The 23889-nt window shown below is 39.0% G+C and overlaps 1 protein-coding gene across 1 annotated transcript in view; it reads left to right on the forward strand.

The window, feature by feature from the left end:
- ACAN (aggrecan) overlaps positions 1-23889 on the forward strand; it is a 145620-nt gene that overhangs the window by 72158 nt on the left and 49573 nt on the right. Inside the window, exons 10-13 of the mRNA XM_053717660.1 lie at positions 10184-10477; positions 11286-11489; positions 13214-15775; positions 18588-18701. Coding sequence (XP_053573635.1) covers positions 10184-10477; positions 11286-11489; positions 13214-15775; positions 18588-18701 — 3174 coding nt within the window. The remainder of the gene's footprint in view (positions 1-10183; positions 10478-11285; positions 11490-13213; positions 15776-18587; positions 18702-23889) is intronic.

Raw genomic sequence — 23889 nt, forward strand, 5'->3', positions numbered from 1 at the left:
AGACCACTAAATATTATGGACATAATATGTCCTATAGCATATATTTGAGAGCATACACAATAATACCTTAGATTTTAGTAATCATATGACCATTATATAACCATTTTGAAATTAGTCTCTAGCAAATTTAAGCTGTGTTAAATATCTCTCACAGAAATAATATATATATTAATGTATAGGCTATAGTGCAAACAAAATCCCTAACAAATAAACACAGGTTATTTAATTGCCACCAAAACACAGATGCAGGAAAAAAATATATGATACAGTTTTAGTCTTGTGAATTCAACAAGTAATCAGCCAGAAATAACTTGATGGTTAATAAGCCGGTGTTGAAAAAGCAGTTTTTCCCATAGGAGACTGTGATAAAGAAATTTCAGAACTAGTAGACAGTTCCTTGAGATCTGGGCAACGAATCTTGCTCAGTATTAATCACTCTACTTGCCAGTCCAGTGTATTTATTCCAACAAATTTATTTAGCCCGTCTAGTTGTTATAATGAAGTCTTTGCCCGTGTCTGACCAGCTTAATATAGTGTAAGAGAAGATTGTAGGCAAGATTATAGACAGGCTGCCAATAAACAGATTGTAGACAGACAGTCACAAGCGATGCCGATTAAAACTGTTATAGACTTTCCAGCGTATAATGCTGACTCTAGACTGGATTGAATCATGTATAAGGTATAGGCACAGCTCTGATAATAAGAAGAAGGAAACAGTATGTACATAGCATAAATCAAGTCCCCAAAAGGAAGCCCATATACTTGCGCTTTCAGATGATACGTGGTACCAGCAGTAAAAACTCAACCGGCTCCGGTGCGAACTGGCAGCTCTAATGGGCCCGCCTGATGCTCTTGAAAGAGGTTTTGATTGGTTATCATCTGTGTAGTGGCGATGTAGCAACTTTATCCAAAGGATAGGTCTGAGCAAAGTATCAGTGCTGATATTTCCGTACTCCGTTGATCTATCGGAGTAGATCCGCTTTACTGCCTGCCACCAGCATACAAGTGAAGGGGATACCAAACCCTAGGGGGTAGAACCATCCCACAATGGGTCAGTTAACCATAGCCTTCTAATACAGCCAAAATGGAGATTTTAATGTAGCAATCTCTGTTCTCACTCTTGCGAGACTCCAGTGTGGGGCTTAGTGTTACTGCCCAGGTATCAGCAATACATAAGATGGTAGAGAGAAAGCTTTATCCATGTCCTTCTGTCGTAGCCTGTTAGAATCTCTGCTGAAATAGCCTATGGGTCCTTGTGGTGTGGCCAATTTGTGGCTCTGGCGATGGAGCCTGTATTTAGCTCTCACGGGCTTCCTGCTTGGGCTCTTGATGTGAATGCCCAGCTCCCTAGGGTGCAAATCATACCAGCAACAAGAGAGACGACGAGGGAGATAGTTGGTTTTTGGGCTGTCAATGCACCACGCCAAACGTCAGCGTGCTCTGCTCTGATCATCTCCTCCCACCAGAAGCACCACTAAGATCTTACTTAGTCTAATAGTTGAAGGAAGCAGAGTGACAAAGAAATAAGTGTGTACATAGATGTGAACAGCTAATGGTTGGTTATAAGATCTTACTTAGTCTAAATAGCGTAAGAAGGCAGGATGATACTTGCAAAATAGCGTGAAACGATATCGAGAAAATGTGTCAAACAGGAGAACAGAATGAATGCTGTCCTACTTATTTGATTGTGACTAAATGCTACAATATAGCGATATTCAGTGTTGAATAGAGTTGATAATCTTAACCATAAATATTGGTGCACGAATATACAATGTGAACAAACTGATTATCACAAATGGATTGGCCAATCCAATAAGTTAATTAGCAATGAAAAATACAAATAAAAATATATATTACAAATCAAATCAGATTAAATCCGACCGAGAACACAACAGTTATAGTTGCCAGTAACAGATTACTTTTAAACTGAAAAATAAACGTTTAAAAGAAACGTGTAAAGCAAAGTCTTTAAAATCTTGGATATCCAAAGCAGTTGAAAGTGTAAAAGCTAAATCCAAATGATTAATAATCCAAGTGAGGACAAACAAAGAGTCATCAGATAGAAGATTTTGGCAAAGAAATACACCTGTAAACCTTTTCAAGGGAAAAAAGAAAAACAAATTGTGGCAAGCGAACCAACTGTTCTTAACAAATAAGAAATGAGCTCACCTATTTGTAGCGAATATTCGGGCTGGTAAGTCGGCTGTGTGGAAGATCAAAAGATAAGAAGAAAAGAAGGTAGATGAAGATAGAACACTGTTGCTGGGATGAAAATGGGCCGCCGTTGCCCGGATGAAGATAGGTACCACCGCAAGGATGAAGATGGACCGCCGCCACAGGATGAAGATGGACCGCAGCCAACATGTAGGCACTGGATTTAACTTTGGTGACTACCATCTTTGGTGTTTACTGATAGACTTTTTTTGGGTGGAGTTTTCTTTTGTAGAATAGGGTTTGTTTTTTTCTTCTTTTTGGACAGCAAAAGAGCTAAATGCCCTTCTAAGGGCAAAGCCCAACTAAATGCCCTTTTCAGGGCAATCTTTAGAGTAGGTTTTTTTAGATAGCCTTTTTTTGGGGGTTGGGGATTTACTTGTATTGAAAAAGAGCTAAATCTCTTTAAGAATTCCCTAAAAAAAGCCATTCTAAGGGCTATTGTTATAGTTTATTTTAGTGTTAGTATAGCTTTTTTTATTTTGGGGTGTTTTTTTTAACCTCTTAATGACCGAGGATGCACGCCATACGTCCTCAGAAAAATACAGTTAACGCCTGAGGACGTATGGCGTACGTCCTGGGTTTGGAAAGCAGCTGGAAGTAATCCTGATCGCTTCCAGCTGCTTTCCGGTTATTGCAGGATGCCTCGATATCGAGGCATCCTGCAATAACAATTTTTACCCCACCGGTGCAGAGAGAGCCACTCTGTGGCCCTCTCTACACCGGACATCAATGGCCGCATTCGTTGGTGGGTGGGAGCTGCAGTGGGAGGCGGGTGGGCGGCCATCGATGGTTTCTGAGCCTGAGAGGGGGGCGGGATTGGGGGCGGGACAGTCGCGGCGCACACGGACCCGCGCGCGTGCACGGGGGGGGCGGGTGCGTGCACGGGGAGGGAGCGGGTGGGAACCGCTACATTACAGAAAATATAAAGTATAAGTGGGAGAAAGGGGGGGAGGGAATGCCCCAAAAAGTAATCTAAGGGATCTGGGAGGGGGTGGGGGTTGGTCTGGGGGGAAGGGGAAAGCTACACTACAGGAAAAAAAAAAGAAAAGAAAAAAAATACATTATATTGTAAACAGGGTACTGGCAGACAGCTGCCAGTACCCAAGATGGCTGCCAAGAAGGTAGAGGGGGAGGTTAGAGAGCTGTTTGGGGAGGGGGCAGGGAGGTTGGGGGCTAAGGGGGATCCTACACAGCAGCATATGTAAATATGCAAAGGAAAAAAAGAAATAAAAAAGGATGCCTTTTATTTTAGTACTGGCAGACTTTCTGCCAGTACTTAAGATGGCAGGGACAAATGTGGAGTGGGGGAGGTAAGAGAGCTGTTTGGGAGGGATCAGAGGGGGTGATGTGTCAGGTGGGAGGCTGATCTCTGCACTAAAGCTAAAATTAACCCTACAAGCTACCTAATTAACCCCTTCACTGCTAGCCATAATACACGTGTGATGCGCAGCGGCATTTAGCGGCCTTCTAAATACCAAAAAGCAACGCCAAAGCCATATATGTCTGCTATTTCTGAACAAAGGGGATCCCAGTGAAGCATTTACAACCATTTGTGCCATAATTACACAAGCTGTTTGTAAATTATTTCAGTGAGAAACCTAAAATTTGGAAAAAATTTACGTTTTTTTTATTTTATCGCATTTGGCGGTGAAATGGTGGTATGAAATATACCAAAATGGGCCTAGATCAATACTTTGGGTTGTCTACTGCACTACACTAAAGCTAAAATTACCCCAAAAAGCTCCCTACATGCTCCCTAATTAACCCCTTCACTGCTGGGCATAATACACGTGTGGTGTGCAATGGCATTTAGTGGCCTAATTACTAAAAAGCAATGCCTAAGCCATATATGTCTGCTATTTCTGAACAAAGGGGATCCCAGAGAAAAAATTACAACCATGTATGCCATAATTGCACAAGCTGTTTGTAAATAATTTCAGTGAGAAACCTAAAGCTTGTAAAAAAACATTGTGAAAAAGTGAACGATTTTTTTTATTTGATCGCATTTGGCAGTGAAATGGTGGCATGAAATATACCAAAATTGGCCTAGATCAATAGTTTTTGATGTCTTCTAAAACAAAATATATACATGTCATGTGATATTCAGGGATTCCTGAAAGATATTAGTGTTCCAATGTAACTAGCGCTAATTTTTAAAAAAAAGTGGTTTGGAAATAGCAAAGTGCTACTTGTATTTATGGCCCTATAACTTGCAAAAAAGCAAAGAACATGTAAACATTGGGTATTTCTAAACTCTGGACAAAATTTAGAAACTATTTAGCATGGGTGTTTTTTGGTGGTTGTAGGATTTTGGGGGTCAAAGTTAGAAAAAGTGGGGGGTTTTCCATTTTTTCATCATATTTTATAATTTTTTTATAGTAAATTATAAGATATGATAAAAATAATGTTATCTTTAAAAAGTCCATTTAATGGCAAGAAAAACGGTATATAATATGTGTGGGTACAGTAAATGAGTAAGAGGAAAATTACAGCTAAACACAAACACCGCAGAAATGTAAAAATAGCCTTGGTCCCAAACGGACAGAAAATGGAAAAGTGCTGGGGTCATTAAGGGGTTAAATGGGGCTTTAGATTTAGAATAGGTATAACTGTTTTTTATTTCTGGTAATTTGTTTTTTTTCTGTAATGGTAAGTTTTTTTATTTTCTGTAATGTAAGCTTTTTTTTTACGTTTTATGTTAATTTTTTTGGTAACATAGGGGGTGTTAGGTTAGGGGCGGTTAGATGGATAGGGGGTTTAGATGTTAGTGGGTATTTTGCAATGTGTGTTGTGGAAATTTAGGATTTTATAGTGTAGAGGGGTATTTTGGGATGGGGTTGTGGCATTTTAGGGGTTAATAGTATAGTGGGGTACATTGTGATGGGCTATGTGGTTGTTTACAGGTTAATAGTATAGAGGCGTTGTTTGCAATGTGGGGGTGTGGCGGTTTAGGAGTTATTAGTGTAGTGGGGTACTTTGCTGTGGGTTATGTGGTGGTTTTGGGGTTATAAGAGTAGGGGGCTTATGGTGATTTGGGTTCACGCAAGTATGGGTGTTTTTTTCTGCTTTTTCACTCCATTGAAGTCTATGACATTAATGTGGTTGCAATATTCTAACTTTCTGAGTCGAGAATAGTTAGTGTGCAAGCAGGAGCCATAAATAGTGTTTCACTAGTAATCTAGCCTTATGTGTTCATACAAGTATTCTATGTAAAACATTCATTTTAAAAGGCTTACAAACGTTAAATGAATAAATGGCTGCAATGTAGTACTTTATTTGGGTTTAGGAATTATTACAAACCACATGATTATTTTATATTTTTCAATATAGTCATATGAAGTCATATTTGTTTTTTAAATGCAAAGATACACAGAAACCCCTGGACCAAGAGTGGTTTATAGTACTTTCCTAGTTATATCTTGGAAGAAACTGAATTTGGAGATCATGTAGAAACTTGTAAAATATGTTGGTATATATAATGTGTAAAAGTGGATTTATTTAAACTAAGGCATTTTCAGGGATAATAAAAAACTGTCGCCTAGATTACGAGTTTTGCGGTAGAGGCTGTGCGGTGCTAATGAGCAGTTTATGCTCACCGCTCACCTACAGACAGCACTGGTATTACGTGTTTTTACAAACCCCCGCAGAAAAGTGAGCGGAGAGCAAAATTTTGCTCCACATCTCACCTCAATACCAGCGCTGCTTACGTTAGCGGTGAGCTGGCTAAACGTGCTCATGCACGATTTCCCCATAGGAATCAATGGGGCAGAGCTGGCTGAAAAAAAACCTAACACCTGCAAAACATCAGCATTCAGCTCCTAACGCAGCCCCATTGATTCCTATGGGGAAATAAAAGTTATGTCTACACCTAACACCCTAACATGAACCCAGAGTCTAAACACAGCTAATCTTACACTTATTAACCCCTAATCTGCCGCCCCCGACATCGCCGCCACCTGCATTATATTTATGAACCCCTAATCTGCTGCCCCAAACATCGGCGACACCTACATTCTATTTATTAACCCATAATCTGCCGCCCCCAATGTTGCCGCCACCTACCTACACTTATTAACCCCTAATCTGCCGCCAACAATGTCGCCGCCACTATAATAAACATATTAACCCCTAAACCTAAGTCTAACCCTAACCCCCCCTAACTTAAATATAATTTAAAAACTCTGAATAAATATTACTATCATTAACTAAATTATTCCTATTTAAAACTAAATACTTACCTATAAAATAAACCCTAAGCTAGCTACAATATAACTAATAGTTACATCGTAGCTATTTTAGGATTTATTTTTATTTTACAGGCAACTTTGTGTTTATTTTAACTAGGTAGAATAGTTATTAAATGGTTATTAACTATTTAATAGCTACCTAGTTAAAATAAAGACAAATTTACCTGTAAAATAAAACCTAACCTAAGTTACAATTGCACCTAACACTACACTATAATTAAATTAATTCCCTAAATTAACTACAATTAAATACAATTAAATACAATGATCTAAAGTACGAAAAAAAAACACATTAAATTACAGAAAATAATAAAATAATTACAAGTTTTTTAAACTAATTACACCTAATCTAATCCCCCTAATAAAATAAAAAAGCCCCCCTAAATAATAAAAAGCCCTACCCTATACTAAATTACAAATAGCCCTTAAAAGGGCCTTTTGCTGGGCATTGCCCAAAAGTAATCAGCTCTTTTACCTGTAAAAAAAAGTACAATACCCCCCCAACATTAAAACCCACCACCCACACACCCAACCCTACTCTAAAACCCACCCAATCCCCCCTTAATAAAACCTAACACTAACCCCTTGAAGATCACCCTACCTTGAGAAGTCTTCACCCAACCGTGCCAAAGTCCTCAACGAAGCTGGGCGAAGTGGTCCTCCAGACGGGCAGAAGTCTTCATCTAAGCCGGGAAGAAGAGGTCCTCCAGACGGGCAGAAGTCTTCATCCAGACGGCATCTTCTATCTTCATCCATCTGGCGCGGAGCGGGTCCATCTTCAAGACATCCGATGCGGAGCATCCTCTTCTTTCTTCATCCGATGACTGAATGAAGGTTCCTTTAAATGACGTTATCCAAGATGGTGTTCCTTCAATTCCGATTGGCTGATAGAATTCTATCAGCCAATTGGAATTAAGGTAGAAAAAATCCTATTAGGATTGAGCTGGCATTCTATTGGCTGTTCCAATCAGCCAATAGAATGTCAGTTCAATCCTATTGGCTGATTGCATCAGCCAAAAGGATTTTTTCTACCTTCATTCCGATTGGCTGATAGAATTCTATTAGCCAATCAGAATTGAAGTGACGCCATCTTGGATGACGTCACTTAAAGGTACCTTCATTCTGTGTTAGTCGTCGGATGAAGAGGATGCTCTGCGTCGGATGTCTTGAAGACGGACCCGCTCCGTGCCGGATGGATGAAGATAGAAGATGCCGTCTGGATGAAGACTTCTGCCCGTCTGGAGGACCTCTTCTTCCCGGCTTGAATTAAGACTTCTGCCCGTCTGGAGGACCACTTCACCCGGCTTCGTTGAGGACTTCGGCCCGGTTGGGTGAAGACTTCTCAAGGTAGGGTGATCTTCAAGGGGTTAGTGTTAGGTTTTATTAAGAGGGGATTGGGTGGGTTTTAGAGTAGGGTTGGGTGTGTGGGTGGTGGGTTTTAATGTTGGGGGGGTATTGTACTTTTTTCTATAGGTAAAAGAGCTGATTACTTTGGGGCAATACCCCGCAAAAGGCTCTTTTAAGGGCTATTTGTAATTTAGTATAGGGTAGGTTTTTTTTTTATTATTTTGGGGGGCTTTTTCATTTTATTTGGGGGATTAGATTAGGTGTAATTAGTTTTAAAAACTTGTAATTATTTTATTATTTTCTGTAATTTAGTGTTTGTTTTTTTCGTACTTTAGATAATTGTATTTAATTGTAGTTAATTTAGGTAATTAATTTAATTATAGTGTAGTGTTAGGTGTAATTGTAACTTAGGTTAGGTTTTATTTTCCAGGTAAATTTGTCTTTATTTTAACTAGGTAGCTATTAAATAGTTAATAACTATTTAATAACTATTCTACCTAGTTAAAATAAATACAAAGTTGCCTGTAAAATAAAAATAAACCCTAAGATAGATACAATGTAACTATTAGTTATATTGTAGCTAGCTTAGGGTTTATTTTATAGGTAAGTAATTAGTTTTAAATAGGAATAATTTAGTTAATTGTAGTTATTTTATTTAGATTTATTTAAATTATATTTAAATTAGGGGGGTGTTAGGGTTAGACTTAGATTTAGGGGTTAATAACTTTAATATTGTGGCGGCTACATTGGGGGCGGCAGATTAGGGGTTAATAAATGTAGGTAGGTGTCGGCGATGTCCGGTTCGGCAGATTAGGGGTTAAAAATTTTATTTTAGTGTTTACGATGTGGGGGGGGGCTCAGTTTAGGGGTTAATAGGTAGTTTATGGGTGTTAGTGACCTTTTTAGCACTTTAGTTAAGAGTTTTATAAAACTCTTCACTACTGACTTTAAAATGCGGTACCAGGCTTGACAGGAGAGGGTCTACCGCTCACTTTTTGGAAGACTCGTAATACCGGTGCTATGCAAGTCCCATTGAGAAAATAGGATACGCAAATGACGTAAGTGGATTTGCGGTATTTTCGAGTCTGGCCGAAAAAGTAAGGGGTACACCTGTACCTGCAGGACCCGTAATACCAGCGGGCATTAAAAAGCAGCGTTGGGACCTCTCAACGCTGCTTTTTAAGGCTAACGCAAGACTCATAATCTAGCAGTGTATTATTAAAAAGGAATGTAGAGGTTTGAGAATATGATTTTATTAGAGAATTTAAAGGGATGTTAAACGGCAAATATAGGCTATACCTAAACATATAATTATATTAGTTTAAATATTGAACATATAAGTCTAAAGGTTTAGTTTTATATCTGTCCCTAATTGACTTCAGCAGGGGAATCAGATAAGGGGCAACTTAAGTTCAAACATGGTGGCGCACAATTTTCAGAGATACATTATAGGAAAGGGGAAAAGAATAAATAATGAAGGTATATTCCAAAGTTATTTAGCTACACATAATTAAACATTTCATATTACAATCTCATACTGTTTAATATCCCTTTAAAATGATTTGTGTAAAGAAATCCTTATTGGAGACACTTTGCACAAAAAGCTTGTTTGTTAACCCATATCATCTGTGATTAAGATGTGCAGTAGTTTGCTTCATTTTGTAATATAATTATAAAATAGGAAATACAAATGGCAAAGAATACAAAAAGTACTAGCGATAGAGTGCCTTGCTGTGGAATTGAACATCACAGGTTCAAGTCTAATCTCATGTCTTTGTGATTTTTTTTAATGTTTTTATTTTAATAATAATGTAACACAGCCTGAATTGAAAAGTCCAAAACTTTCAAAGAGATTCACAGCTCATTTTTGTATGGGTTTAGGAAAAGCAAATATATAGTGAAAATCATTCACATAGAGTTTGCTAGTAAACACATTTAAACACATTTAAACTGTGTCTGCGATGGTCTAATAATATACTTTTTATGTGAAATTATTAGGTGCATTTCAATGTTGACAACCTTGTCAATTTAATGGTTGTAGCTAACAAAAATAAACTTTAGTGAGGGACTCCTAGTTAGAGGGATATGAAAACCAAATACCCGGGTAGCACATTTAGCCACCAATCAGCAAGTTGCTGAACCAAAAATGGGCCAGCTCCTAAGCTTACATTCCTGTTTTTCAAATAAAGATACCAAGAGAATGAAGGACAAATGATAATGGGAATAAATCAGAAAGTTGCTTAAAATTGAATGCTCTATCTGAATTATGAAAGAAAAACATTGGGTTTCATGACCCTTTAAGATGGTGCTGTTATTTTCTAGTATGTTTGTATACAATCTTGTTATATGACCATATATATGATCTTTCTCTGCAGGAGAAGTGTTTTTTGCAACACAGCCAAATCAGTTTACTTTCCAAGAAGCAAAAGAGTATTGTGAAAGTATAAATGCCACTTTGGCTTCAACGGGACAGCTCCATGCCGCATGGAAATTGGGACTGGATAAGTGCAGAGAAGGGTGGTTGGCTGACGGTAGCATTCGTTACCCTATTGTGACACCTAGACGAGCATGTGGAGGAGACAAACCTGGTGTGCGAACAGTCTACGTTTATGCTAATCAAACAGGATTCCCTGATCCCTCATCAAGACATCATGCTTTCTGTTTCAGAGGTAATTGTCTCTTAAAGGACCAGTAAATACATTAGATTTGCATAATCATCAAATGTATTATAAAAAGACAATGCAATAGCACTTAGGGGACGATTTATTAAAGTGCGGACGGACATTATACGATGTGGCGTATCATGTCCGCCGCACATCGATAAATGCCACCAGCATACACTGTTGGCATTTATCATTGCACAAGCAGTTCTTGTGAACTGCTTGTGCAATGCTTCTCCCTGCAGATTTGCGGCCAATCGGCCGCTAGCAGGGGGTGTCAATCAGCCCGATCGTATAGGATCGGGCGGATTGATTTCCGCAGCCTCAGAGCAGAGATGCACATGGGTGAGACAATCACACAAAGCATCTATGTGCAGCCACCAATCAGCAGCTGATGAGAATATCTAGATATGCTTTTCAGCAAAGAATATCAAGAGAATGAAGCAAGTTAGATAATAGAAGTAAATTAGAAAGTTGCTAAAAATTGCACACACTTTCTAAATGATGAAAGAAAAAATTTGGGTTTTATGTCCCTTTAACATTTGTACTTCCTGGCTTTGTCTTCAGACTAACTTCATTTTTTGTTAATTGTTTTTGTAAAACAAATTCTCTCACATATGCTATGCTAAAACAAACATCTTTATCATATGTCCTGACTAGCAGTTTTTTACCGTATAGTATGTATTTCTCTATCCACCATAGAAAAATTGAGAAATCAAATAGCAATAATAAAATTATGAGAGCATAAAAAATATATTAATATAAAAATATATAAACACAATACCAGGAGAAGTGACAGCAATGTTTTGTTTTTCAGCTTCGCTATTCCCAGAGGAAGCTCCAGGCACTGAGTTAGTTGATGAAGACATTTTAGTGACACAAGTATTTCCTGGTGTGGCAGGGCTACCTTCTGGAGAAGAAACAACTGTGGAAATGGAGATTGCCACTGAATTTGAGAACCAAACTGATTTCTGGTTAATTAATGTTACAGCCCTTCCAACCATTGAAGCACTGAAACCAGGTATGTGTTAGGGAACTCAGCATTTATCTATTTAGGGCTAGATTAGTGGAGCGCTATTTTATTTATTTACATTTGCTGTCCATCGCTGCACAACTTACCTCCTTTGCTACGCTAGTTATCATGCTGTGTCTGGAGCCTATGGAAGCACACTCTCGTGAGTGCAATGTTTCTATGCAATATGAACTCGAGGTCGCGTTCGCATTGCACCTAACTCGTATTACTAGCGCACATTATCGTGCACTAGTATTACTCAGTTGAGCCAGGGGCATATTATGGCCTAGGCCAACAAGGCCAGTGCCTAGGGCAGCAGATTTGGGAGGGGCAGCACATCTGCCCTATACTCTGTCTAAAAGCCAGCACACAGTACAGTGAGCAATAAAGTGCAGGCTTTTAAGGTCACTCTTCACAGACAGTGCTCCTTTAAACCATTGCTTCATTTAGAGCAGCCAGCATTTTTGCAGTGGAAGCGTTCTTGGTGAGAAACTTTTCCGGGGATATGCTTCCAAGGTGAGACTGGAGGAGAAGACCTTGTGCCGATATGCTGCCTCCCCTTGTCAGGTGTGGTGGGTCTGTGAGCGCAGTGCTTTTTGCTGGTCTTAGTAACTAACATACTGGATGCACTGCTTAGATCAGCTTGTGATGTCTAATCATAAACTCTCAGCGCTAATGTATGTTAGCTACTAATAGCTAGCTTTCTCTGCATTCATGAACCCATGGAGTAAATAGTAAACGGACACTTAAAAAGTTTAATTACTTGAATGATGGTAATTACTGTATGTTGTTGCATGTGAAGGGCAGTGATTGTTTCAAAGTATATTCTTCTTTCCCTCCCTTCCTCTCTCCCTTCTTTCCCTTTCTCCCTCCCTTCCTCCCTCAACTCCCTTCCTCCCTTCTTTCTTTCCCTCCCTCCCTTCTTTCTCTCAACTCCTTCTTTCATTCCTTTCTTTGTCTCCCCTCTTTTCTCCTCTCCACACTTTTCTCTTCTCTCTCTCCCTCCCTTCCTTCTTTCCTTTCCCTCCCTTTTCTCCCCTCCCCTTCTTTTCTTACCCTGCTTTTAGGGAGAAAATAGTATGAGATGCATGCAATTCAACCCACCTGTATGCAAGTCCTAGCCTATTTTCTTTTGAATTGTTATGAAAAAAAAAAAAAAAAAAATTTACACACTGACCCAAAAAAATATTAAGAGAAAAAAAGGCAACTAAACATTCTAAACATTTTTTTATCTTTTAACCATATTATATTGCAGCATTCCCTAATTGTATGTTCCAATCAAATGTTGTCCTTTTGGCATTTTCAAAAAACACTTGGACTAGTATTTCATGTATGTGTCTGCTGTTATCTGTTCGATATAACCATAGTGTTATATTATGTTTTGTTTTGGCTACTATTAGAGATGTAGCCCTCTATGGCAAACTTTTGCTACCTATAAATCTTAATATATTAAAGAAACATAAAACTTTAAATAAATGCTGATTAAATCCAAAATATAATGCTTTATCCAAAGCAAATATTAACTTGATAATAATAGGCTAGTTTAATTTTGAATGTTATATTGATATTGATACATATGCGCATTTCCAATTCTCACATTATTACTGAAAAGTTGTAACACATTAAATAAACATGTGTGTGTTACTTTTATTTTAAATTGCTCCAAACAATATACAAATAATATAAGTCAGGTTACAGATTTATAATTAATAATACCTTTGTTTTTTCCAAAGTGAGTCCTTCTGCCATCCCTCCTGTGACTACATCCCCAGAAGACATAAGTGGAGAAGCATCAGTAGCTTTCAGTGGGGCTAGTGGAGAACCATCTGGAGAAGTATCTGGAGAGTTAAGTGGAGATGTGTCTGGAATACATGAACTAAGTGGAGAACCATCAGGAATAGAATTAAGTGGACTGCCATCAGGAGATATTTCAGGAGAGACATCAGGTTATGAAGAAAGTGGGTTTTCATCTGGTTTTGAAACTTCTGGAGAGAGTGGACTAAGTGGACTTCCATCGGGAGAAGTTTCTGGTGAATTGCCATCAGGTGAAGTAGATGCCAGTGGGCTTCCTTCTGTGGTACCTGAAGCCAGTGGTTTCCCTTCTGGGGAAGATATATCTGGAGATGTATCTGGCGCTCCAGATTTTAGTGGATTATCTTCAGCAATTCTAGAAATCAGTGGTTTACCATCTGGAGACATTAGTGGAGAACCATCTGGGTTTGAGCTAACTAGTGGATTGCCATCAGGAGTTGAGTTTATAAGTGGTCTGTCCTCTGGAATTGAAGATATCAGTGGATTTCCTTCCGGCTTTCCAACAATAACACACATAGATACAACTTTGATAGAAAGTGTCACAGATGCACCAGAAACTGAATTGGAAGGAAAGGGAACAGTTGAATTTAGTGCATCAGGGGAAATATCAGGTGATATTAGTGGACAACCTTCAGGTTTAGAACTTAGTGGGGATGTTTCTGGATTCGATATTAGCGGAGAGCCCTCTGGCTTAGTAGATTTGAGTGGAGATGTTTCTGGAGTAATTGAATTTAGTGGTGAAACATCAGGATTGGATATTAGTGGGATTGCCTCAGGAATATTCGATATCAGTGGGGAAGTCTCTGGTGTGGGTGAGATTAGTGGAGAGACATCAGGCATATTTAGTATTAGTGGTGAATTTTCAGGGATAACTGAAATTAGTGGCGCAGAATCTGGAGAATTTGGTATTAGTGGTGACTTATCAGGCTTTAAGGAGGTTAGTGGAGAACCATCTGGCATATTGGATATTAGTGGTGATTTATCTGGGGAACCATCAGGCCTTTTGGATATAAGTGGAGCTCCATCTAGTTTTATTGATATCAGTGGAGATTTTTCTGGAATTGTTGAAATCAGTGGTGAGCCATCTGGAATAAGTGGTGATTTTTCTGGAGCTTTTGATTTAAGTGGGATCAGTGGTCTTACATCAGGTAAATTTGATGAAGATGGTGAGCCATCTGGTGTTACTCTTATAGACCATAGCTTAGTACAAATTACCCAACTAGCAGAGAAAGAAGAAGAAGGCAAAGGGTCAGTGGAAATAAGTGGCTTTTTATCAGGAGATGAAGAGATCTCAGGTGATATATCTGGAATCCCTGATGCTAGTGGGGAAATTTCAGGTTTAGTAGACATAAGTGGTTTTGCCTCAGGCGATATCTCTAGTGGTGAGTTAGAAATTAGTGGTATAACAGAATTTAGTGGAGTACCTTCAGGAGTTGAATTTGTGAGTGGAGTATCATCTGGTGTTGATGAGCTAAGTGGATTCCCATCAGGCTTTCCTACCATATCTCATTTGGATTTCACACTAACAGAACTAACAACATCAGGAGATACAACACAAGAGGCAGGAGAAGGGACATCAGGAATATTTGAGGTTAGTGGGGGGGTTTCAGGAGACACATCTGCAGAGGCTTCTGGAGTTATTGATTCCAGTGGCCTGCCTTCAGGGACACAAGAAATTAGTGGGGAAATATCAGGTGTTGATGCATCTGGTATTCCTGATATCACCCTAGTTACAGATGATTTAGTTGAAGCTGTGACAAAACCAACAGTTTCACAGGAGTTAGGTGGTGTTACCATGCCCTATATAATAGAAACTTCAGCATCTGGTGAAATTAGTGGGGAAATATCAGGTGTTGATGCATCTGGTATTCCTGATATCACCCTAGTTACAGATGATTTAGTTGAAGCTGTGACAAAACCAACAGTTTCACAGGAGTTAGGTGGTGTTACCATGCCCTATATAATAGAAACTTCAGCATCTGGTGAAATTAGTGGGGAAATATCAGGTGTTGATGCATCTGGTATTCCTGATATCACCCTAGTTATAGATGATTTAGTTGAAGCTGTGACAAAAACAACAGTTTCACAGGAGTTAGGTGGTGTTACCATACCCTATATAATAGAAACTTCAGCATCTGGTGAAATTAGTGGTGAAGCATCTGCACTTCTTGAAACAAGTGGAGAGCCTTCTGGTATTCCTTTAACCACAGTGGAATCAGAAAGGACTTTGGAAGGAAGCACAGAAGCCAGTGTTGATTTATCAGGTGAAACATCTGTATCAGATATTATTATCAGCACATCAAAACCAGAGGCGGAATTAACCCCTGCTTCTAAAGAACCAGAAGAAGCACAGAAGGAAACAGAATTATCTACAACAGTTTCATCGGGAGATGTAATAGATGAAGTACATGTTGAAGAAGCCACTTATCCAAGTGCCTTAGAAGCCACACCACAAGTTCTTCCTGATGTGGCTGAAGCTGAAGGTACTAGATGTATGATGTATCACATGTTTAAGATGTATGCAGTTATTTTTAAAAGGAATAGTCTAGTCAAAATTAAACTTTCATGATTCAGATAGAGCATGCATTTTTAAGCAGCTTTCTAATTTACTCCTATTATCATTTGTTCTTTCTTCTCTTGCTATCTTTATTTGAATATAAGCATAGGAGCCAGCCCATTTTTGGTTAAGCACTTGCTGATTGGTAGCTACATTTAGTCACCAATCAGAAAGTGCTACCCAGGTGCTGAACATTCTTGCTTTTTCAATTAAAGATACCAAGAGAACGAAGAAAAACTAACAAGAGTAAATTAGAAAGTTGCTTAAAATTGCATCCTCTATCTGAATCATGAAAGTTTAATTTTAACTAGACTATTCCTTTAAGTACTACATTTGATCAAAAGGTTGTGTATGATAACTATTGCCTAGATTACGAGTTTTGTCGGTAATGGTGTGCGGTGCTAACGAGCAGTTTTCCCTCACCGCTCACCTACAGACAACACTGGTATTACGGGTTTTTACAAACCCGGCGTTGGCTGCAGAAAAGTGAGCGGAGAGCAAAATTTTGCTCCACATCTCACCTCAATACCAGCGCTGCTTACGGTAGCGGTGAACAGGTAAATCGTGCTTGTGCACGATTTCCCCATAGGAATCAATGGGGGAGAGCCGGCTGAAAAAAAAACCTAACACCTGCAAAAAAGCAGCGTAAAGCTCCTAACGCAGCCCCATTGATTCCTATGGGGAAATAAAAGTTATGTCTACACTTAACACCCTAACATGAACCCAGAGTCTAAACACCCCTAATCTTACACTTATTAACCCCTAATCTGCCGCCCCCGACATCGCCGCCACCTGCATTATATTTATTAACCCCTAATCTGCCACCCCCAATGTCGCTGCAACCTACCTACACTTATTAACCCCTAATCTGCCGCCAACAACGTCGCCGCCATTATATTAAAGTTATTAACCCCTAAATCTAAGTCTAACCCTAACCCTAACCCCCCCCCCAATTTAAATATAATTTAAATAAATCTAAAGAAAATAACTATCATTAACTAAATTATTCCTATTTAAAAATAAATACTTACCTATAAAATAAACCCTAAGCTAGCTACAATATAACTAATAGTTACATTGTAGCTAGCTTAGGGTTTATTTTTATTTTACAGGCAAGTTTGTATTTATTTTAACTAGGTACAATAGTTATTAAATAGTTATTAACTATTTAATATTTAACTACCTAGTTAAAATAAAGACAAATTTACCTGTAAAATAAAACCTAACCTATGTTACAATTACACCTAACACTACACTATAATTAAATTAATTCCCTAAACTAACTACAATTAAATACAATTAAATACAATTATCTAAAGAACGGAAATAAAACAAACACTAAATTACAGAAAATAAAATAATTACAAGTTTTTAAACTAATTACACCTAATCTAATCCCCCTAATAAAATAAAAAAGCCCCCCAAAATATTAAAACGCCCTACCCTATACTAAATTACAAATAGCCCTTAAAAGGGCCTTTTGCGGGGCATTGCCCCAAAGTAATCAGCTCTTTTACCTGTAAAAAAAAGTACAATACCCCCCCAACATTAAAACCCACCACCCACACACCCAACCCTACTCTAAAACCCACCCAATACCCCTTAATAAAACCTAACACTAACCCCTTGAAGATCACCCTACCTTGAGAAGTCTTCACCCAGCCGGCCGAAGTCCTAAACAAAGCCAGGCAAAGTCTTCATCCAAGCTGGCCAGAAGAGGTCCTCCAGATGGGCAGAAGTCTTCATCAAGGCGGCATCTTAAATGTTCATCCATCCGGCGTGGAGCGGGTCCATCTTCAAGACATCCGACGTGGAGCATCCTCTTCCATCGACGTCCAACTGAAGAATGAAGGTTCCTTTAAATGACGTCATCCAAGATGGCGTCCCTTCAATTCCGATTGGCTGATAAAATTCTATCAGCCAATCAGAATTAAGGTAGAAAAATCAGCCAATCAGCCAATAGGATTGAGCTTGCATTCTATTGGCTGATCCAAAAAGAGTGGTGAGCCTGTCATTTCAAGACTCGTAATACCAGTGAGCGTTAAAAAGCAGCGTTGGGACCTCTCAACGCTGCTTTTTAACCCTAACGCACAACTCGTAATCTAGCCATATGTTTGTTCAGATTCATCATATTTATTTGATAGATAGATAGATAAACAAATTTAAAAAAAGATAAATAGACTTTAGAGTGTTTAAACATTTCATATATATTTATAGCTATGTTTACCCTGCATTTCTTTTGCATAGCAATATACATCATAAGTTTAATCAATTAGACATATTTTTTTCAGAGGGTAAAGTCCACTAAAAATATAGTTGAAAATGTTCAGAAGGCAAGCATTTTCAGGTTATTTTTATCAGTTTAACAAACATCAAATAATAGAATATTGTATGCCATATTAACTGTGTTCAATGCTTACTCTTAAGACATAAACATGTGTAATATATATATATATATATATATATATGTATATACAGTATATATATATATATATATATATATACATTTTTAAATATATATATAGTATATAACTATATATATATATATATATATATATATATATATTGTATATATTTTATATACCAGCTGTTTGATCCATTTATATATATATATATATATATATATATATACACACCAAGCAAAGTTCAGCTGAATGTAAATGTAAGTTGCTCAGTGTCTGAATTAACACAGTAGCCAAATGCCAATGATATATTAACTAGCTTTCTAATAAAAACAGGATTTATTGGATCATGCACCGATCTTCCATGTGGAGCCGGAACATGCACAGAAAAGGAAGGAAGAGTTACCTGTCTATGCCCGCCAGGATTTGGGGGAGATCACTGTGATATAGGTAAAATTGTTTTATATTTGTCATTTTTCTTGACTGTGTTGCATGCTCCTAAAGCAATGTTACTTAATTTTCCTTTTTTTAAATTAATTCTAAAATTCTGAAAACATCACAATTTTTGGGTTAGACACAATCTTATGTGCTCAGATGGTTCAGAGGAATGAGTTACTGACTGAGCTTAGTAATCAGTGTAAGAGTTCCCACTCAGTGCTGTTGAAAGAAATATATTGTCTGTAGGTGTCACTGTGAGAATTATGGGTTCCTGGTGTCAATGTGAGAGTGCTGAGCTACAGATGGTAGTGTGAGTTAGAATTACTGCTTGGGTCAGTGTGAGACAGCTTTTTTTTATAATGTTTTTTTTTTTTTTAAACTAATTATTTATTAAGTGCTAGATTACAAGTGGAGAGGTATTTCTGCTAAAGTTGCGCTTTTTGTGCTAGTCGGGTTGCGCCCAAACATGATCGCATTTTCGTAATTGTGCAAACCCAACATGAAAATATGAATATTTCATGTTCCAATGTTCTTAACATAAAGGAATATCTTCTATTTATTCATAATTAAATATTTCTACATAGATCAGATGTTTTTTTAAACAAATATGTATTTATACCTATATATATTATATTATATATATAGATGATTATAAATAGGTATAGATGTATTCAAATATATATAGGAATATCTATTTATAAATACTTAGAACATATTCTGCTATGTGTAGAACATTGGAATGTGAAATATTTACAAAAGACACAGTTAAACACTCATATATATATATATATATATATATATATATATATATATATATATATATATATATATATATATATATATATATACACACACACACATATACATATACATGTAGATACAAATACATATTTAGCAAAGTACCTGTATGTATCTCTATGTAAAGCCCTTTTGAGATCTCATACCTTTTGAGCCCTTATAACTTTTTTGTGCAACTTTTTTTAACATCATTTTTATTAGATGGTGTTATTCTGAGTGTAACTGTACTGTGTAATGTATTTTTAAAGTGTTTTGTGCAACTGTTTAGTTTTGCAAAACAGTTAACCACAGCTCTGAGATCACGGTAAGAATTGTAGAGTAGATTTTGCCCAACTTGTAATATAAGCACAATTAAAATGGATCGCAAAAACACGGTATCGCTTGCGCACAAATGTTTACGCCCCACTTGTTATCTAGGCCTAAATGTTTAAAAGCACTTAAACTGTATTTTTTAGCAAAAAACATAATTTATGCTTACCTGATAAATTTATTTCTCTTGTAGTGTATCCAGTCCACGGATCATCCATTACTTGTGGGATATTCTCCTTCCCAACAGGAAGTTGCAAGAGGATCACCCACAGCAGAGCTGCTATATAGCTCCTCCCCTAACTGCCATATCCAGTCATTCGACCGAAACAAGCCGAGAAAGGAGAAACCATAGGGTGCAGTAGTGACTGAAGTTTAATTAAAATTTAGACCTGCCTTAAAAGGACAGGGCGGGCCGTGGACTGGATACACTACAAGAGAAATAAATTTATCAGGTAAGCATAAATTATGTTTTCTCTTGTTAAGTGTATCCAGTCCACGGATCATCCATTACTTGTGGGATACCAATACCAAAGCTTAAGTACACGGATGATGGGAGGGACAAGGCAGGAACTTAAACGGAAGGAACCACTGCCTGTAGAACCTTTCTCCCAAAAACAGCCTACAAAGAAGCAAAAGTATCAAATTTGTAAAATTTTGAAAAGGTATGAAGCGAAGACCAAGTCGCAGCCTTGCAAATCTGTTCAACAGAGGCCTCATTTTTAAAGGCCCAGGTGGAAGCCACAGCTCTAGTAGAATGAGCTGTAATTCTTTCAGGGGGCTGCTGTCCAGCAGTCTCATATGCTAAACGGATTATACTCCGAAGCCAAAAAGAAAGAGAGGTTGCCGAGGCCTTTTGACCTCTCCTCTGTCCAGAGTAAATAACAAACAGGTGAGATGTTTGGCGAAAATCTTTAGTAGCCTGCAAGTAAAAACTTCAATGCACGGACTACGTCTAGATTATGCAAAAGACGTTCCTTCTTTGAAGAAGGATTAGGGCATAATGATGGAACAACAATCTCTTGATTGAAACCACCTTAGGTAAAAACCCAGGTTTTGTACGCAGAACTACTTTATCTGAATGAAAGATCAGATAAGGAGAATCACAATGTAAGGCAGATAACTCTGAGACTTTTCGAGCAGAGGAAATAGCCATCAGAAAAAGAACTTTCCATGATAGAAGTTTGATATCAATAGAATGAAGGGGTTCAAACGGAACCCCTTGAAGAACTTTAAGAACCAAGTTTAAGCTCCATGGGGGAGCAACAGGTTTAAACACAGGCTTAATTCTAACTAAAGCCTGACAAAATGCCTGAACGTCTGGAACTTCTGGCAGACGCTTGTGTAAAAGAATAGACAGAGCAGAAATCTGTCCCTTTAAAGAACTAGCTGATAGTCCTTTGTCCAAACCCTCTTGGAGGAAGGACAATATCCTAGGAATCCTAACCCTACTCCATGAGTAATTCTTGGATTCACACCAATGAAGATATTTACGCCAAATCTTGTGGTAAATTTTCCTGGCGACAGGCTTTCGTGTCTGTATTAAGGTATCAATTACTGACTCGGAGAAGCCACGCTTTAATAGGATCAAGCGTTCAATATCCATGCAGTCAGTCTCAGAGAAAGTAGATTCGGATGATTGAAAGGACCTTGTATTAGAAGGTCTTGTCTCAGAGGCAGAGTCCATGGTGGAAAGGATGACATGTCCACTAGGTCTGCATACCAGGTCCTGCGTGGCCACGCAGGCGCTATCAATATCACCGATGCTCTCTCCTGTTTGATTTTGGCAATCAGACGAGGGAGCAGAGGAAACGGTGGAAACACATAGGCCAGGTTGAAGAACCAAGGCGCTGCTAGAGCATCTATCAGTGCTGCTTCTGGGTCCCTGGACCTGGATCCGTAACAAGGAAGCTTGGCGTTCTGGCGAGACGCCATGAGATCCAGTTCTGGTTTGCCCCAACGGAGAACCAATTGAGCAAACACCTCCGGATGGAGTTCCCACTCCCCCGGATGAAAAGTCTGATGACTTAGAAAATCCGCCTCCCAGTTCTCTAACCCTGGGATATGGATCGCTGATAGGTGGCAAGAGTGAGTCTCTGCCCAGCGAATTATCTTGGAGACTTCTGACATCGCTAGGGAACTCCTGGTCCCCCCTTGATGGATGATGTAAGCCACAGTCGTGATGTTGTCCGACTGAAATCTGATGAACCTCAGTGTTGCTAACTGAGGCCAAGCTAGAAGAGCATTGAATATTGCTCTTAACTCCAGAATATTTATTGGGAGGAGTTTCTCCTCCTGAGTCCATGAACCCTGAGCCTTCAGGGAGTTCCAGACTGCACCCCAACCTAGAAGGCTGGCGTCTGTTGTTACAATGGTCCAATCTGGCCTGCGAAAGGTCATACCTTTGGACAGATGGACCCGAGATAACCACCAGAGAAGAGTATCTCTGGTTTCCTGATCCAGATTTAGTAGAGGGGACAAATCTGTGTAATCCCCATTCCACTGACTGAGCATGCATAATTGCAGCGGTCTGAGATGCAGGCGCGCAAATGGCACTATGTCCATTGCAGCTACCATTAAGCCGATTACTTCCATGCACTGAGCCACCGTGGGGCGCGGAATGGAGTGAAGAACACGGCAAGCATTTAGAAGTTTTGATAACCTGGACTCCGTCAGGTAAATTTTCATTTCTATAGAATCTATCAGAGTCCCTAGGAAGGAAACCCTTGTGAGAGGAGATAGAGAACTCTTTTCTTCGTTCACTTTCCACCCATGCGACCTCAGAAATGCCAGAACTATCTCTGTATGAGACTTGGCAATTTGAAAGCTTGACGCCTGTATCAAGATGTCGTCTAGGTAAGGAGCCACCGCTATGCCTCGCGGTCTTAGAACCGCCAGAAGAGAGCCCAGAACCTTTGTAAAAATTCTTGGGGCTGTAGCAAACCCGAATGGAAGAGCTACAAACTGGTAATGCCTGTCTAGAAAGGCAAACCTCAGGAACCGATGATGATTCTTGTGGATCGGAATGTGAAGGTAGGCATCCTTTAAGTCCACTGTGGTCATGTACTGACCCTCTTGGATCATGGGTAAAATGGTTCGAATAGTTTCCATCTTGAATGATGGAACTCTGAGGAATTTGTTTAGGATCTTTAGATCCAAAATTGGTCTGAAGGTTCCCTCTTTTTTGGGAACCACAAACAGATTTGAATAAAACCCCTGTCCTTGTTCTGTCCGCGGAACTGGATGGATCACTCCCATTACAAGGAGGTCTTGCACGCAGCTTAGGAATGCCTCTTTCTTTATCTGGATTGCAGATAATCTTGAAAGGTGAAATCTCCCTTGTGGGGGAGAAGCTTTGAAGTCCAGAAGATATCCCTGAGATATGATCTCCAACGCCCAGGGATCCTGAACATCTCTTGCCCACGCCTGGGCGAAGAGAGAGAGTCTGCCCCCTACTAGATCCGTTGTCGGATAGGGGGCCGCTCCTTCATGCTGTCTTGGAGGCAGCAGCAGGCTTTCGGCCTGCTTGCCCTTGTTCCAGGACTGGGTAGGTTTCCAGGCCTGCTTTGATTGAGGAAAAGTTCCCTCTTGTTTTGAAGTAGAGGGAGCTGATCCTGCACCTGCCTTGAAATTTCGAAAGGCACGAAAATTAGACTGTTTGGCCCTTGATTTGGCCCTGTCCCGAGGAAGGGTATGACCCTTACCTCCAGTAATGTCAGCAATAATTTCTTTCAAACCAGGCCCGAATAAGGTCTGCCCCTTGAAAGGAATGTTAAGTAATTTAGACTTTGAAGTCACATCAGCTGACCAGGAATTAAGCCATAGCGCCCTACGCGCCTGGATGGCGAATCCGGAATTCTTAGCCGTTAGTTTAGTCAAATGAACAATGGCATCAGAAACAAATGAGTTAGCTAGCTTAAGTGTTCTAAGCTTGTCAATAATTTCAGTCAATGGAGCTGTATGGATGGCCTCTTCCAGGGCCTCAAACCAGAACGCCGCCGCAGCAGTGACAGGCGCAATGCATGCAAGGGGCTGTAAAATAAAAACCTTGTTGAATAAACATTTTCTTAAGGTAACCCTCTAATTTTTTATCCAT

Source organism: Bombina bombina, chromosome 6 (genome assembly GCF_027579735.1).
Source record: "Bombina bombina isolate aBomBom1 chromosome 6, aBomBom1.pri, whole genome shotgun sequence".
Lineage (NCBI taxonomy): Eukaryota > Metazoa > Chordata > Amphibia > Anura > Bombinatoridae > Bombina > Bombina bombina.